The following is a 14,527-nucleotide window of genomic DNA, read 5'->3' as shown; positions in this document are numbered from 1 at the left end:
GATGGATCGTCAGCTGGGAAAAGTCCTCGCTGACTCTTGCCCAGACAAAGTTGTATCTAGGTTTCCTGGTGGACTCCTCAGAACAAAAGTTAGTTTTGTTCAAGGTAGAGGGGCAAGGTAGAGGGCCTCATATCAGCAGTCACGTCACTGTTACAGGCAAGGACCATCTCCTACAGAGGTAACATGAGAGTACTGGGTCTGATGACGGCATCTATCCCAGCAGTTCCTTGGGCACAGCTACACTCCAGGGCCCTCCAGCACTTCCTCCTATCCTCTTGGGACAGGAGAAGAGACTCTCTGGACATAGAGATTGCCATTCCGGTCGAAGTAAAGAACTCCCTTCACTGGTGGCTTCTTCCTCAGAGGCTTCAGGGGGGCCTCATTTGGAGCCAACTTCAGCCTCTCAGGATAACTACAGACGCAAGTTCCTGGGGGTGGGGAGCCCACCTGGAGGATCTAATAGCTCAAGGGTCCTGGGATTCAGAACAAAGAAGGGCCTCCTCCAACTTTCGGGAGCTGTTGGCCATAGGAGAAGCACTAAAGGCTTTCGAGGGAAGGATCAGGGGCCAGGAGGTGCAGGTCTTGTCAGACAATGCCACGGCAGTAGCGTTTCTGAATCATCAGGGGGGTACCAGATCCACAACACTCCTATCCATATTAGCGGAGATCCTGTCCTGGGTGGAGAGTCGGATTCTTTCCATCTCCGCAATCCACATAAAGGGGACGTTGAATGTAGAGGCAGACTACCTCAGTCGGCAGCCGATTCTGCAGGGGGAATGGGAACTGAATCCAGAGGTCTTTTCCCTGATAAGTCGGCAGTTCGGCGTTCCAGAAATAGATCTCTTTGCCCGCAGAAAAAGCAGAAGGGTAAGGAGATTCTTTTCCCTTGCTCGAGAGAGAGGCTCAGAGGGGAGAGATGCGTTGGCACAAGTCTGGGCCTTCCGACTGACCTATGCCTTTCCCCCTCTGGGGTTAATTCCGAGGGGTCTTCAAAAACTGTTCCTCTTGGAAAGTAAATTGATTCTGATAGCCCCTTGGTGGCCCAAGAGAGCCTGGTTTTCAACCCTGCAGGGTTGGTCCATAGCCCCACCTCCCTGTCCGGGGCGACCTCCTTCTTCAGGGTCCAGTCCGCCACCCAGACTCCCAGCTTCTTCAAGCTGACAGCCTGGCTCTTGAAAGGCAGAACCTGCGGGAGAAGGGACTATTGGAAAGAGTAGTGCATACACTGCTCCTTAGTAGAAAGCCAATCACAAGGCATATTTACGCCAAGACCTCTCGCTGGTGTCGGGAGAGAGGGACTTCACAAAGGGAGATCCCTGCTATTTTAGAATTTCTCCAGGATGGAGCAGATCTAGGCTTGGCAACCAAGACCTTTAAGGCGCAGGTCTCAGCCTTGTCCTGTTTCCTCGAGAAACGTTTGGTATTACACCCCCTGATCAAGAGATTTCTCTTGGTCAGAGAGAGGTTGTCCCCCATTCAAATGTCTAGGTGTACTCCTTGGGACCTTACCTTAGTACTAGATGGGTTAACAAGGGCCCCATTTGAACCAATAGATCAGATCCCCCTTAGGATCCTGACCTTTAAGTTGGCCTTTTTACTAGCAATCACCTCAGCTAGGAGAGTAGGTGACATTCAGGCTTTCTCTATTAAAGAAACATTTTTTACTTTATTCGAGGACAGGGTTATACTTAGGCAGGACCCCCTGTACCTCCCTAAGATAGCATCAAAGTTCCATAGGACTCAAGAAGTAGTGCTGCCTTCCTTTTGTAGTAACCCCAAGAGTGAAGGGGAAGTTTCTTTTCATTGTCTGGACATCAGACGCTGTTTATTATCCTACCTAGTAAGGGTTAAGGAATTCAGAAGGTCCAGCCATCTTTTAGTTAATTTTTCTGGCCAAAAGAAGGGCCAACAGGCATCCAAGGCTTCTATAGCTAGATGGATTAAACATACCATTTCTTTAGCCTATGAGCAGTCCGGTAGGGCAGCTCCTAGAAAACTTAGAGCGCATTCCACGCGATCTCTGGCAACCTCCTGGGCGGAAAGGGCCGGAGCTTTGGTGGAGCAGATATGTAGAGCCGCTACATGGTCATGCCAGAACACATTCCTGAGGCATTACAGAGTGGAGTTACTATCCCCTCAGGACCTGGCATTCGGCAGGAAGGTCCTGCAAGTGGTGGTCCCGCCCTAGAGGTAGGCCTGAGCTACTTGCTCTTCTCTCAGGGTGCCGTCCTGGAAGACCACTTAAGAAAATAACCAGTTACACTTACCGGTAATGGTTTCTGGGAAGTCTTCCAGGACGGCAGGCCTACTTCCCACCCATTCTATTTAGGTATGATGCAATATTTAGAGTGTGGTGGTGGTTATGTTTTTCACTCTCGTGCACTGGTGTGGGTCAATACTTTGTCACAACTGAGGAGCATCGGGAGGGGCGGGGGCCTTTAACCTCTTGATTGATTGTGTTACCTGTCAGGTGGACCAGTCATCTCTCTCAGGGTGCCGTCCTGGAAGACTTCCCAGAAACACCTTTACCGGTAAGTGTAACTGGTTATTTTTGCACCTATTTTCTACCAGCTAGACATTTTATATCTGATGATTTGATTGGAACACAGACTTTTACATGGCGATAATAATGAGATAACATCCTCAAACTTTGGAACCTTAAACAGAAAGTGATAATGAGGAAGGAGTCAATAACCCAATGATGGTGGTCTTCAGGATCAGTCCAGTCTTCATCTTGGTTATTCTCCCCCCATCCTCACTCTCTGACCTCTGGTGAGGCTCAGCCCCGCTGTTATTCATGACTAAATCATGGACTAAATAAGGAAGTGCAGAACTTCTTGTGTTGGGAAGATGGCAATAAGTGATACAGGGGGTGGGGACACTCGTCCTATAATCCCCTCATCACTGTCACTCCTATAAAAGACAGTTCTCATTGTTTCCTCACTCTGACTAAGGTCCATGAATAAAGAAATTAACTGGTAGGAGATCAGAGGACCCATTTACTAGTTACCTTGAGGGTGGAATTGTAAGATCCTCAGAGACAAAACTGCCTGATGTGGGTGGAGTCCTGGTTTAGGGTAACCAATCTGCTCATGTCTAGTAATAATCTTTTTATTTCTATTTTAGTAGATGGACGGGAGATGAGGAAAACCTCAGAGGATTGTCTCACTTTGTCTCCAGACTGTAAAGTAGAAGATGAAGACATCACACAGTATAGTCCAGGAGAAAACCCGACTACCTCAAATGTCCATCCGGCACCACACAGTGTAGATGGACCATCGTATTCCTCTTATCCTGAGGAACCTCAGACTGTGAGGGACGGTGCCATCCTTCCAACAGAGAAGAGCTTTTCCTGTACTGAGTGCGGGAAGTGTTTCCATTCTAAATCCAAACTTGATGTGCATAAAAGAATTCATACAGGAGAGAAGCCATATTCCTGTACTGAGTGCGGGAAATGTTTCCATTTTAAATCCAGACTTGATGTGCATAAAAGATCTCACACAGGAGAGAAGCCGTATTCGTGTCCAGAGTGTGGGAAATGTTTTTCAAATAGGTCCAATCTTTACACACATAAGAGATTACACACAGGGGAAAAGCCATATTCCTGTCCTGAGTGTGGAAAATGTTTTTCAAACCTGTCCAGTTTTTACAGACATCAGAGATCGCACACGGGGCAGAAGCCATATTCCTGTCCTGAGTGCGGAAAATGTTTTTCAAACCAGTCCACATTTTACAGACATCAGCGATCACACACGGGGCAGAAGCCACTTCCCTGTTCTGAGTGCGGGAAATATTTTTCACAGATGTCCAGTCTTTCCAGACATCAGAGGTCTCACATGGGTGAAAAGATGTATTCCTGTCCTCAGTGTGGGAAATATTTCCCAACAAAAACATATTTGATCATTCATCAGAGATGTCACACGGGGGAGAAGCCATATTGCTGTCCTGAGTGTGGGAGATGTTTTTCACAGAAGTCCCATCTTTATGCGCATCAGAGATTGCACACAGGAGAGAAGCCATTTTCCTGTTCAGAGTGTGGGAAATGTTTTGCACAGAAATCATACCTTGTGTCACATCAGAGATCTCACACGGGGGAGAAGCCATATTCCTGTCCTGAGTGCGGGAAATGCTTTTCACAGAAGTCCAATCTTTCCAAACATCAGAGATCTCACACGGGGGAGAAGCCACTTTCCTGTCCTGAGTGAGGGAATTGCTCCTCACTGATATCCTTTCTTCCTGTACTTCAGTGATCCCACACAACCCTCAAGGTGTATTAGTGCCTTGAGTGCGGGAAATGTCTTCTATATGAATGTTGCTGGACATCACAGTTCTCATGTGGGGAAGAAGCACACCCTGATATACACCTAAGATATACTCCATGGCTGAACTTCATTGTGTAAGAAACAGTTGATAAGGAGATCAGAGATCACCAAAGACATGGATGAAGTGTTGTACCATGTTGGCCATTGATAGCAGTAGAAAAAAAAAATGGAGTCATTACCTTTCATTGGCTGAGTACATTTTGTGATGTTATTTTTCACAAACATTTAGAGGTCTGTTTAAAAATACAAAAATAAATATATATAAATATGTATGTATGTATGTAAATGTGTGTGTGTGTGTGTGAAATGTATTCAAAGACCATCTGCTAGCTCTGATCACATCCCCATATGCATGTGCACAAAAATTGATATATAAGAGTGCAGCGCTGAATCATGAAATATAGGCCGGATGGCAGTGGACGTGTAGAGACACAGCTCCGGCTCTCTAACGGAATCCTACAGGTATCCTAAGTCCGTTTTACTCCAGACCGGCATCTAAATACTCCACACAGCTGTGGGAACACTTCAAGCTGGCATCCATGGGGAAATACGGGCCACCCATGCCGGCGTCCGTGGCATGACAACTAGCCCGGTTTAGATGGCAAGATGGTGCTGGGACACAGGCAGAACAGCATGACACACTGCTGCAGCCATCCGTTTCAGCTCCTCACAAGCAGAATGCAGCCCTGGTGAGTGACTCTGCCCCTACTGTTCTTGATACACAGCGTGACCCACTACAGAAGACTCAGAACTCCCCCCTGGATAGTGAAGACAACTCCATCCCAGGCTCCCCTTCTACTGAACCTACTCTAGCCACCATAATGCTAGCTATGCAAGACTGCAAGGCCTCCCTTACTACGCAAATTGCATCTATCCACATGGACTTTTCTTTATTGAAGCAAGATGTGCAAAACCTGAGAGATAGAACAGGGGCCACTGAGGCACGTATCAGCTCCCTAGAAGATGTTGTCTACCCCTCATCTGCCGCCGTGAGGGACCATACAGGGGAAATGCGGCCCTCCACGCCAAAATTGACGATTTGGAAAATTGTTCGCGCAGAAACAATCTCCGCTTTGTAGGATTCCCAGGACATGTGGAAGGCTCTCACCCAAAAAAAAATTCTTGTATACTTGGCTGAGGGACATTTTTGGGACAAACGCACCATCCTTCTCTCATGTCATTGAGCGTGCACATCGCACCCCTCCGCGCCCCCCCCTTCTGGGGCACCCCCACGATCCATAATTGCAAGGATCCTTAACTTCCAAGACAAGGTTGCTATTCTACATCTTGCCAGGGAGAAAGGCCCCTTAAAATACAATGGCAATACCATTTCAGTGTACCCTGACTTTGCTTGTGCACATCCTGGGCAGCACGACGGACTGTGCTATGCCACTGCCAATAGCCCGCAGGATGTCCACTGTATTCTGTTCCCGGTATCGTGGCTAAACTGATGGAAATAATTTCCTGGAATACCAGGGGGTTAAACTCTCCTCAGAAGCGCTCCCTGGTATTCTCAGTTTTGAAAAAGCACCGCCCCCGTATTATTTGTCTCCAGGAAACTTACCTGGTCGACTCTAAAATTAGGTCACTTAAATGGTGGGGGGCCACAGTATATACATTATGTAGGTATGTGCAGAGGAATATTTCAAGTAGGTGGAGGATCAGATGCCCATCCCACACCCCTCATGTACCACCTGAGATGTGGCTTACCCCCTAAGCTGTAGTGTGGGGTTTGTATAGAGGGCCCACCACCATGCCTCACTTCATCCATTGCATGCCTTGTGGGGTGGGTTCCAGAGTATTAGCTGGGACACACACGTTAGGAGGTTTAGTCTTACAATTTAATCATATATACATTTTTACCTTTAACTCCCAAATTTCTACCACAATTTATGGCCTGCCCCCCGGTACCCTTACCCTCCTCCTTTTTAGGGTCTGGGCTACAAGGTAATTGCAGGTATGCCAGCTAATTGTTGAGCCAGGTTCAATAGGAACCTATTTGTTTTTGCTGCCTTTTGGATTAGGCGATTTATTTCTATTTTTATATGTATTTCTTTTATTTTTATATCTCTATAGGTACTTTTACCTTTATTTTTAATTATATGGTTACCTTCATCCTTATTTTACCCTTAACCCTACTCTGTTCCACTTTTTACACCCTACGGGCCAAAAGGCTTGAGTAATCAGCGATGGTTAATGGGTATCTAGACAGTTTTGCTGGGTAATATCTGGCTTTGCTCTCTTACTAAGTTTATCCTTAAGATTTTATCCTTAGCCACTAGGGGGATTCTGGAGCAATTAGATTATATACTAATGGTACAAATTTATCTTATATTGCTATATTTACCCCGGTCTCTGTATTAACTGATTTGTGTTTATGAAGTTTATGGTGCTATTAAGGGAGAGGGGGTGTATTATTATCTACCTTCACCTGAAACTATATTTGGTCCGCCCGGGATGGGCACCTATTTAACATCGTTATGCGATGCATGGGTTTCCTGGTTCCCAGTATTAGCTGGGCGGGTCGGTTTTAAGTGGGCGGGGTTACAAGCCACTCTCCCTTATAAAATACATGACGTGCAGTGGTAAGACATCGCCGCTGAAGATGTCTATGACGAAACGCGTACGGCGTCACTACGCACAGCACGTAACTTCCAGGAAGCTGAGTGAGTGGGTGCATGCTGTCCACCTACAGCTCGGTTGCCTATGCTTTATACCGGCAAGTGCAGCCCCTATGGGACTAGGCATTACGCTGCATGAACTGCATTTTTTTGTCTGTTTTGTTTTTATACATTTTTTTAAATAACCTTTTAATAAACATAAGTTTTGGTTATACTGCACTATGGAAGCCAATTTCTCTTTTTTATGAGGATTATGAAAACTACATCTATCACAACCCGGATATCCCAAGGTTGCTCAAGGAACTGCAAAGGCTGACACCAGTGATCACCTGCCAATCTAAGGAGCTACATGCGCATTACCCCTGTAGAGGTAGTAGGATCTGGTGAATGGGGACCCTTGAGGGGGAGCACGCAAGTCACCTGTCAAGATTCTGTGATCACTAAAGTCATCTGCTACAATTCCTCTAAACAGGAACAGTTACCTTCATTGGGATGAATGCACCTATGTGTCTTTTGTACACGGTGCGATAAACTGCATCTTGGTGTAATTTTTAATTTTGGTACGATTTTTGCATCTTTTTCGTTTTTTCTTTTGCATCTTGGGTTTATATACACCTTGATTTTATGATTGGGACACTATATGTATACACTTATATGTTTTTGTATATGGTGCAATAATTACATTTTGGTGCGGTTTTTTTTTTTTATAACTTTTTTGTTTTTTGGTGCGATTCTTTGTATTTTTATTTGGATTTGGTTCACTCACATCCTGTATTTTGGGCTTGGACACTATACGCACTGTTACAAGCAGAGGATCACTATACTATCATGATATTCATGTCTGGATGTTTTATACACTAATTTGTAAGCCATTACATTTTTGGTGATAACTTCTCCTGTGTAGGATTGGTGTCCACACCTAGGTTTTAGTACTCACCTACTGGGGTAGTTGAGGTGTGTTAGATATTACACCATCACATATCACCTTTATGGAACTGTTTTCTTTTAATTTATTCCACAATAACACTGTGTCTTTTAATACTTAGCCACTATAGAGTGATTTGCTAGAGCACTATTTTATATATAGGTAGCGCCACTCGCCCCTTCACATCTTCTTTCTTTTTCTTTTATTTTAGAGCCCTCTTTTGTTTTTGTTTTTTGGGGAGGCTGCAACCTTCACACACCTCCTAAGCGCAGACCTTCCTGATTAATTTATTTACTTAAATGGCCATGGCTGGCCAAGTCGTACCATGCCACCCATACGGCCTACTAAAGGGGGGTATCTGTCTTGCTTGCTAAGTCTCTCCATGCAGAGGTTGTGCAAGTCAAGACTGACCTGGAGGGCAGGTATGTCGTTCTTATACTGCAGATTGCCTCTATAACACTAACCTTGGTGAATGTATATGTACCCCCCCCAGTTCTCTGTAGATGTGTTGGTGAAATTATTCCTTATGCTATTGTCTAGGCCCCCAGGCCTGTTACTCTATGTGGGTGACTTTAACGCTGTCATGGATCCAGCTGTGGACCGCATGGGGGGAGGGGGCAGATCCTATACCTCCTTTACTCACTGGACCCAGGTACATGGCCTCACTGAGCTATGGAGATGGAAGCATCTGGATGAGCGTCAATATTCTTGCCACTCTGATTCATTCCATACCATGTCTCGCATAGACCTGGCGATGTTCTCCCGGTGGTCTCTAATGTGTCATACTTACCTCGGGGTGTGTCCAATCATGCCCCTCTGGGCTTGGATCTCCTCCTTCTTTCCAGGCTCGGGTCCAAGAGTGTGGCACCTAAACCCATACTGGTTGTAGGATGAGATAGTACAGGGAGAATGTGGGAAAGTTATAGCAAATTACTGGAAAGAGAATTCGGGTACAGTAGACCCACTTATGGATTGGGAGGCCTTTTAGATTACGTTACGGGGTACTTTTGTGTCCATAACGGGTGTTCTATGTAAAAACACTTAGCAACATACGGTAGAATTAGAAACAGCTATGACGGCTGCAGAAAGTGCCTATGTCTCTGATCCAAGCCTGGTCAACAGAGATGCTTGGTTGCAAGGCCACAGAAAATATGAGCTCTGCTTATTGGACCACACACAGAAACGTATGTTGCATGCTACACAAAAGTCCTTTGAACACGGTAACAAAGCAGGCCATTTATTAGCTTATTTGACAAGACCTGAATATCTATCCCACGAATTATGACTGCACAAGGACAGACTAGTGATACCACTGAGGACATTATGGTGACATTTCTGGACTCTTACAAAGATCTGTACTCGTCTAGAGCAGAATACACAGATTCCCAGTTGACTGATTACTTGGCCCAGATATCCCTTCCCTCCCTCTCGGCTGAGAGTGGGGGAGACTTAGAAGCACCCCTCTCTATTGAGAAAATCACAGCGGCCAGCTCGTAACTACCGGCACATAAGACTCCTGGCCTGGACGGCTTCCCTGCTGAATGGTACTCTCAGTTCAAACATTTACTCTGCCCATCCCTTTTACAAACTTATAATTCTGCCCTAACTGCTGGGATTCTCCCTCCCACTATGCGGGAAGCCCTGATAGTCCTATTACTGAAACCACAAAAAGATCCTCTTAAATGTGACTCATACCATCCTATTTCCCTTATAAACATGGATGTTAAAATTCTTGAAAAAGTATTGGCCAATCGCCTGAATGCTGTGGTTGCACAGCTGGTCAGGAGCGATCAAGGAGGCTTTATACCAGGCAGATCTACGAGAATGAACATTCGTAGACTGTTCCACAACCTTCAATACCCACATGCACACCTACTCGGGCCATTGTGTCCTTGGACATCTGTAAGGCCTTCGATAGTGTGGCATGGCCATATCTTTTTCAGGTACTGCAGCGGTATGAATTCGGCCCCCACTTCATTGTTTGGGTCAGGCTCCTCCACACTTCCCCGCAGGCGCGTATATGGGTAAACTCCCATATTACGCACACCTTCTCTGCCACCCCTCCTATTTGCCCTGGCCATGGAATCGTTGGCTATACGTATTTGTTGCTCTTCATAAACGATGTCTATGAAGACGAAACGTGGCGGGTAGGACCCCACTGTTGCCACTTTTCTACAGCGCTGTTTTTATACGGATCTACATGTGAGTGTATATCTTATATTTTTTTTTAATAAATTTCATTTTTGTATACGGATTCACACTATGTGGCCATTCCTTCCTTTTTTCCACTTGTCATCACCATCATTTGGTTTTTAACACCGCTCCGAGGGATATAACTACGTGTGGTTCGTTCCATATACTTCGACCCTCTGGGTTCTGGCATCGCTTTGCGGGACACAGCAACTTGTGGATCATTCCTGAAACATCGCCCCTCCGGGCCACCTACAGCCACTCACCACCTAAGCCTTACCCGACCCAACTCAGCGTATGCCCCTTTGGGTCCATCCAATCTGGTAAGCCTCTTCATTTTCGATGGTGGTGTGTCTGTCTTCACTTCAGATGTTTTAGATTTCTGCTTGAAGTGTTTAGTTCCTGAAGACTCCCTACTAATATATATACAGATGACTCTTCCCTACCATTTACATTTGGAACTGCTGGTTTAACTTTTTTCACATTGGACGTTTTCATATTTTAATAGCGTTACACTTATTGTGGTTTTCTTTTTGTAACATCTTGTTGGTTGTGTTAGCTGCTTGTTTCCAGGGCAGCGCAGAATTATTTTGTATATACCTTCCTTTATTGGTGTGTACAGTATATATCACTGACAATGTATACAGCACTTATTGTACAGTCACATCATTCTCTGCCCCTAGGAGCTAACAATCTAAAGCCCCTATCTAACATACAGTTATATATTGTATGAAGTTCATTAGAGGAACATTTGTTGTACTTTTGTCTTCTATATTTCCTCTTATTGGGTGTAGCGGTACCCCGTAGGGGCTGCTGAATAACATGATCCTACCTGTCACCTCTGCCCAGCCTTGCATTCACTCTTCTGACACACTTGAGACAATAAACAGTCCTGTGAATTGTTTTTGTAGTTTTATTGAGAGATTTGAACTTGGATAGGTATAGGGAATTATGGGATGCCCAGAAATCAATTAAAGAATCAATATATTGATCACTTGGAACCTTTATTTACACTTCTAGAGCTCCGGTCTCCTCCAGCACAACGCTATATTGCAGACTCTTACTCCCTCTCTCCTGTACAATACTTGGTTCTTGGTACAGCTAGCACATGGTTAGGCCCAACACTGACACAGTCAGGGGCGTAACTAGAAATAGTAGGGCCCCATAGCAAAATGTTGTATGGGGCCCCCCTGCAAACAGCCCCCCCCCCACAGCTGCCCTAGTGTCAATGCAGCATGACCTGTGCCACATACAGCGTGACCTGTGCCCAATGCAGCGTGACCTGTGCCCAATACAGCGTGACCTGTGCCGCATACAGCGTGACCTGTGCCCAATACAGCCTGGTCTGCCTGTGCCCCATACAGCCCCACTTATGCAGAGGAAGAGGCAAGCCACCCGGATCAGCAGAGAGTGGGATTGCCCGCTGTAATAGCTTTCATTTGAATTTCCTGTCTTCCCGAGGCTCATCGTCACATAGCCCCACCTCTTGGCCCGATGCCTTTGATGACGTCACATGTCCCGCATTGGATCAGTGTTCTGTCTATCAAAGGCACCGGGCCAAAAGGTGGAGCTATGTGATGTGAGCCCCGGGAACACTGGAAGTTCTAATGAAAGCTCTTACATCGGGCAATTCAGCTCTCTGCTGATACAAACAGCTCGCCTCTTCCTTTCCTCTCTCTTCCCCTGGCTGGGAGACTGTGCCGGTGGTGCTCTTATCCTCACTGGGCCCCACTCGGCTGCGGGCCCCATAGCACCTGCATGGGTCGCTATGGTGGTAGTTACGCCCCTGGACACAGTCAGACCACAGCAATTGCCATTTGCAGGCAGGGACCACGGGCCCATCAAGTCATTAGTGCTAGCTGACCTATGGTGGACTATTGCTCCCAGTCAGTCCTTTTCAGGCCCTGCCAGCCCTCCTGGCTGCAGCTGCCCATTTTTACTGCCCATGAAATCACAGTCTCTGCCATTGGCTCTACATCCATCTCAGACTGCACACTCCCAGTCCACTCCGGCATGCCTCCCTAGATCTCCCAACTGTGCCTGTCACTCACCAGCCCTCCTGGCTGCGAACCAGGAGATCCCTCCTGAAGATTTGCCTGGCAACACTAGCTCCTGTTGTCCTCTTTAGTTCCTCTCCTGGTGCCTCCTGTCCAGATCCTTGCCGCTTATTGGAAAGGCCTCTGTCCTGCACCCGAACCCTCAGGCCCAAGGTCACACCCCTCCTAGACTGGGGAGTGCCCTCAAAGGCCCCGACAACCTATTACTCCATCTCCAGTTCTTCCACACAAACTCCTCCCAGCAAGGCTGACCCTGGGTATATTGAGGAGGCCTGCCCCCTGCAAATGGGGGGATTGGGAAGTGGCCTAGAGTAGTAGCAGGAGGGGAATTGGTCAGGGCTCCCTGAGACATCTCATGCCACTCCAATCCTCTTCCCTGCCTTTCTTCTAGAATCCTCTAGAAGCAAAAGGGAGGTGACAGAGAAGTGATGCAGTTGAGTCACCTGCTACTACTCTAGGCCACTTCCATCCCACACAGATCAAAACAAACAGGCCTAGCTTGCAGCTAAACCTGAAAAAATGTACCTGCACTCACACAAATTCTACTTCTAGCACCTACCTAAGGTAGAGGGTGCTACACTCACCCCCCACCAGAATCCAGCTGGTCCCTCAGCTGGGAAAATTTGAAAAAATCCTGGGCAAGGGCATCCCATAAGATAAATTGGAAAGGGGAAAGGAAAACAACTTGGATGGAGAACTGTACAAATAAATTACGTACAAAAATAGACAGATATATTTCTGATAAGTATTTACATCTGTACAGAATAGATAAGGCACTCCTAACTACAGGTCCCTGCAGCTAACAGCATATAAACATTTTGAGCCAGAACCCTCGAGAAAAATACTCTGCCCACCGGATTCCTTGTGTCCAGATGAAAAATTGAGATTTACAGCCGTCCCATCCCAGGAGATCTAAGAGAAGACAAAAACAAAACATACAACGCTTACACCTAGCTTTACACTGTACATGATTTCTCTTTGGAGGGGGTTAGCATCCTGCCAACAGAAATATAGAAGCAAACAAAAGCACACACATTTTTCTTGTCTTGTTCTGTTAGGAGGGGGTTATAACCTGCTAACAGAAACAATAGGGAAAAAACATATGTACAAAATGGTCAGTCTTCTTGGGAGTTCCTGGTGGGAGGGGCCCCTCCCTCCTTGCGACAGAAAGTGCTTCCATCGGGCACAGGGCGGCAGGCTGGTTTGTTCCTGCAAGTCAGGAAAAAAACGAAAGGACACTCTGCTACTCCTCCAGCAGTTTATGTGGCTTACTCCTATGTATCCTGTGGCTCCTCACAGTCCTCTTTAGGCATGGATGCGAGGATCAGGCAACCTTTTCCGGGTCCCTCCTTCTTCCTCCCTGGAGACTGAGTAACGCTACAAGGACTGACCCGCCCTGGACACAAGTACTCGGTCTCTGTAGATCGATCTCACAAGGCTCCATTCCTCCTGAATGTCTTTCAAATGGGCCCAGGCCTAACTGTCTGGCACCCGCAATAGCTTTGGGATGTGTAGGTAATCCCAGACTAGGTCATCCTTCCACTCTCCCTGTGAGTAGGGATGAGCCGAACACCCCCTGGTTCGGTTCGCACCAGAACCTGCGAACGGACCGAAAGTTCGCACGAACGTTAGAACCCCATTGACGTCTATGGGACTCGAACGTTCAAAATCAAAAGTGCTCATTTTAAAGGCTAATTTGCATGGTATTGTCCTAAAAAGGGTTTGGGGACCCGGGTCCTACCCCAGGGGACATGTATCAATGCAAAAAAAACTTTTAAAAACTGACTTTTTTCCGGGAGCAGTGATTTTAATGATGCTTAAAGTAAAAAAAAAAAAAGTGAAATATTCCTTTAAATATCGTACCTGAGGGGTGTCTATAGTATGCCTATAAAGTGACGCGTGTTTCCCGTGTTTAGAACAGTCCCTGCACCAAATGTCATTTTTAAAGGAAAAAATCTCATTTAAAACTGCTTGTGGGTTTAATGTAATGTCGGGTCCTGGCAATATGGATGAAAATCAGTGAGACAAACGGCATGGGTACCCCCCAGTCCATTACCAGGCCCTTTGGGTCTTGTATGGATATTAAGGGGAACCCCGCACCCAAATTAAAATAAGGAAAGGTGTGGGGCCACCAGGCCCTATATACTCTGAACAGCAGTATACAGGCTGTAGGTTTGTTGTTAAGTAGAATCTTTTTGTAATTTTGAACGGGTACATTTTTAACGTGTTTAGCTCCAGCCAAAAAATCTTTTTTAAGCTTTTTGGAAAACATAGGGAAGGGTTATCACCCCTGTGACATTTGTTTTGCTGTCTTTCCTCCTCTTCAGAAGATTTCACCTCACTTTTTGTCCCAATGGATTGGAAAGCATCAGTGGAAAGGAGAAATGTTTTTCCCATATTAACTCTTACAGG

General features: G+C 46.2%; 1 protein-coding gene across 1 annotated transcript in view; it reads left to right on the top strand.

Moving 5' to 3' along the window:
- Positions 1-14,527, top strand: part of LOC141121775 (uncharacterized) — a 161,772-nt gene that overhangs the window by 83,788 nt on the left and 63,457 nt on the right. The window contains exons 8-10 of the mRNA XM_073611494.1: positions 3,347-4,201; positions 8,409-8,520; positions 8,914-9,088. Coding sequence (XP_073467595.1) covers positions 3,347-4,201; positions 8,409-8,520; positions 8,914-9,088 — 1,142 coding nt within the window. The remainder of the gene's footprint in view (positions 1-3,346; positions 4,202-8,408; positions 8,521-8,913; positions 9,089-14,527) is intronic.

This window comes from Aquarana catesbeiana, unplaced genomic scaffold (genome assembly GCF_042186555.1).
Source record: "Aquarana catesbeiana isolate 2022-GZ unplaced genomic scaffold, ASM4218655v1 unanchor229, whole genome shotgun sequence".
NCBI lineage: Eukaryota > Metazoa > Chordata > Amphibia > Anura > Ranidae > Aquarana > Aquarana catesbeiana.
This window is presented reverse-complemented; position numbering and strand designations above follow the sequence as displayed.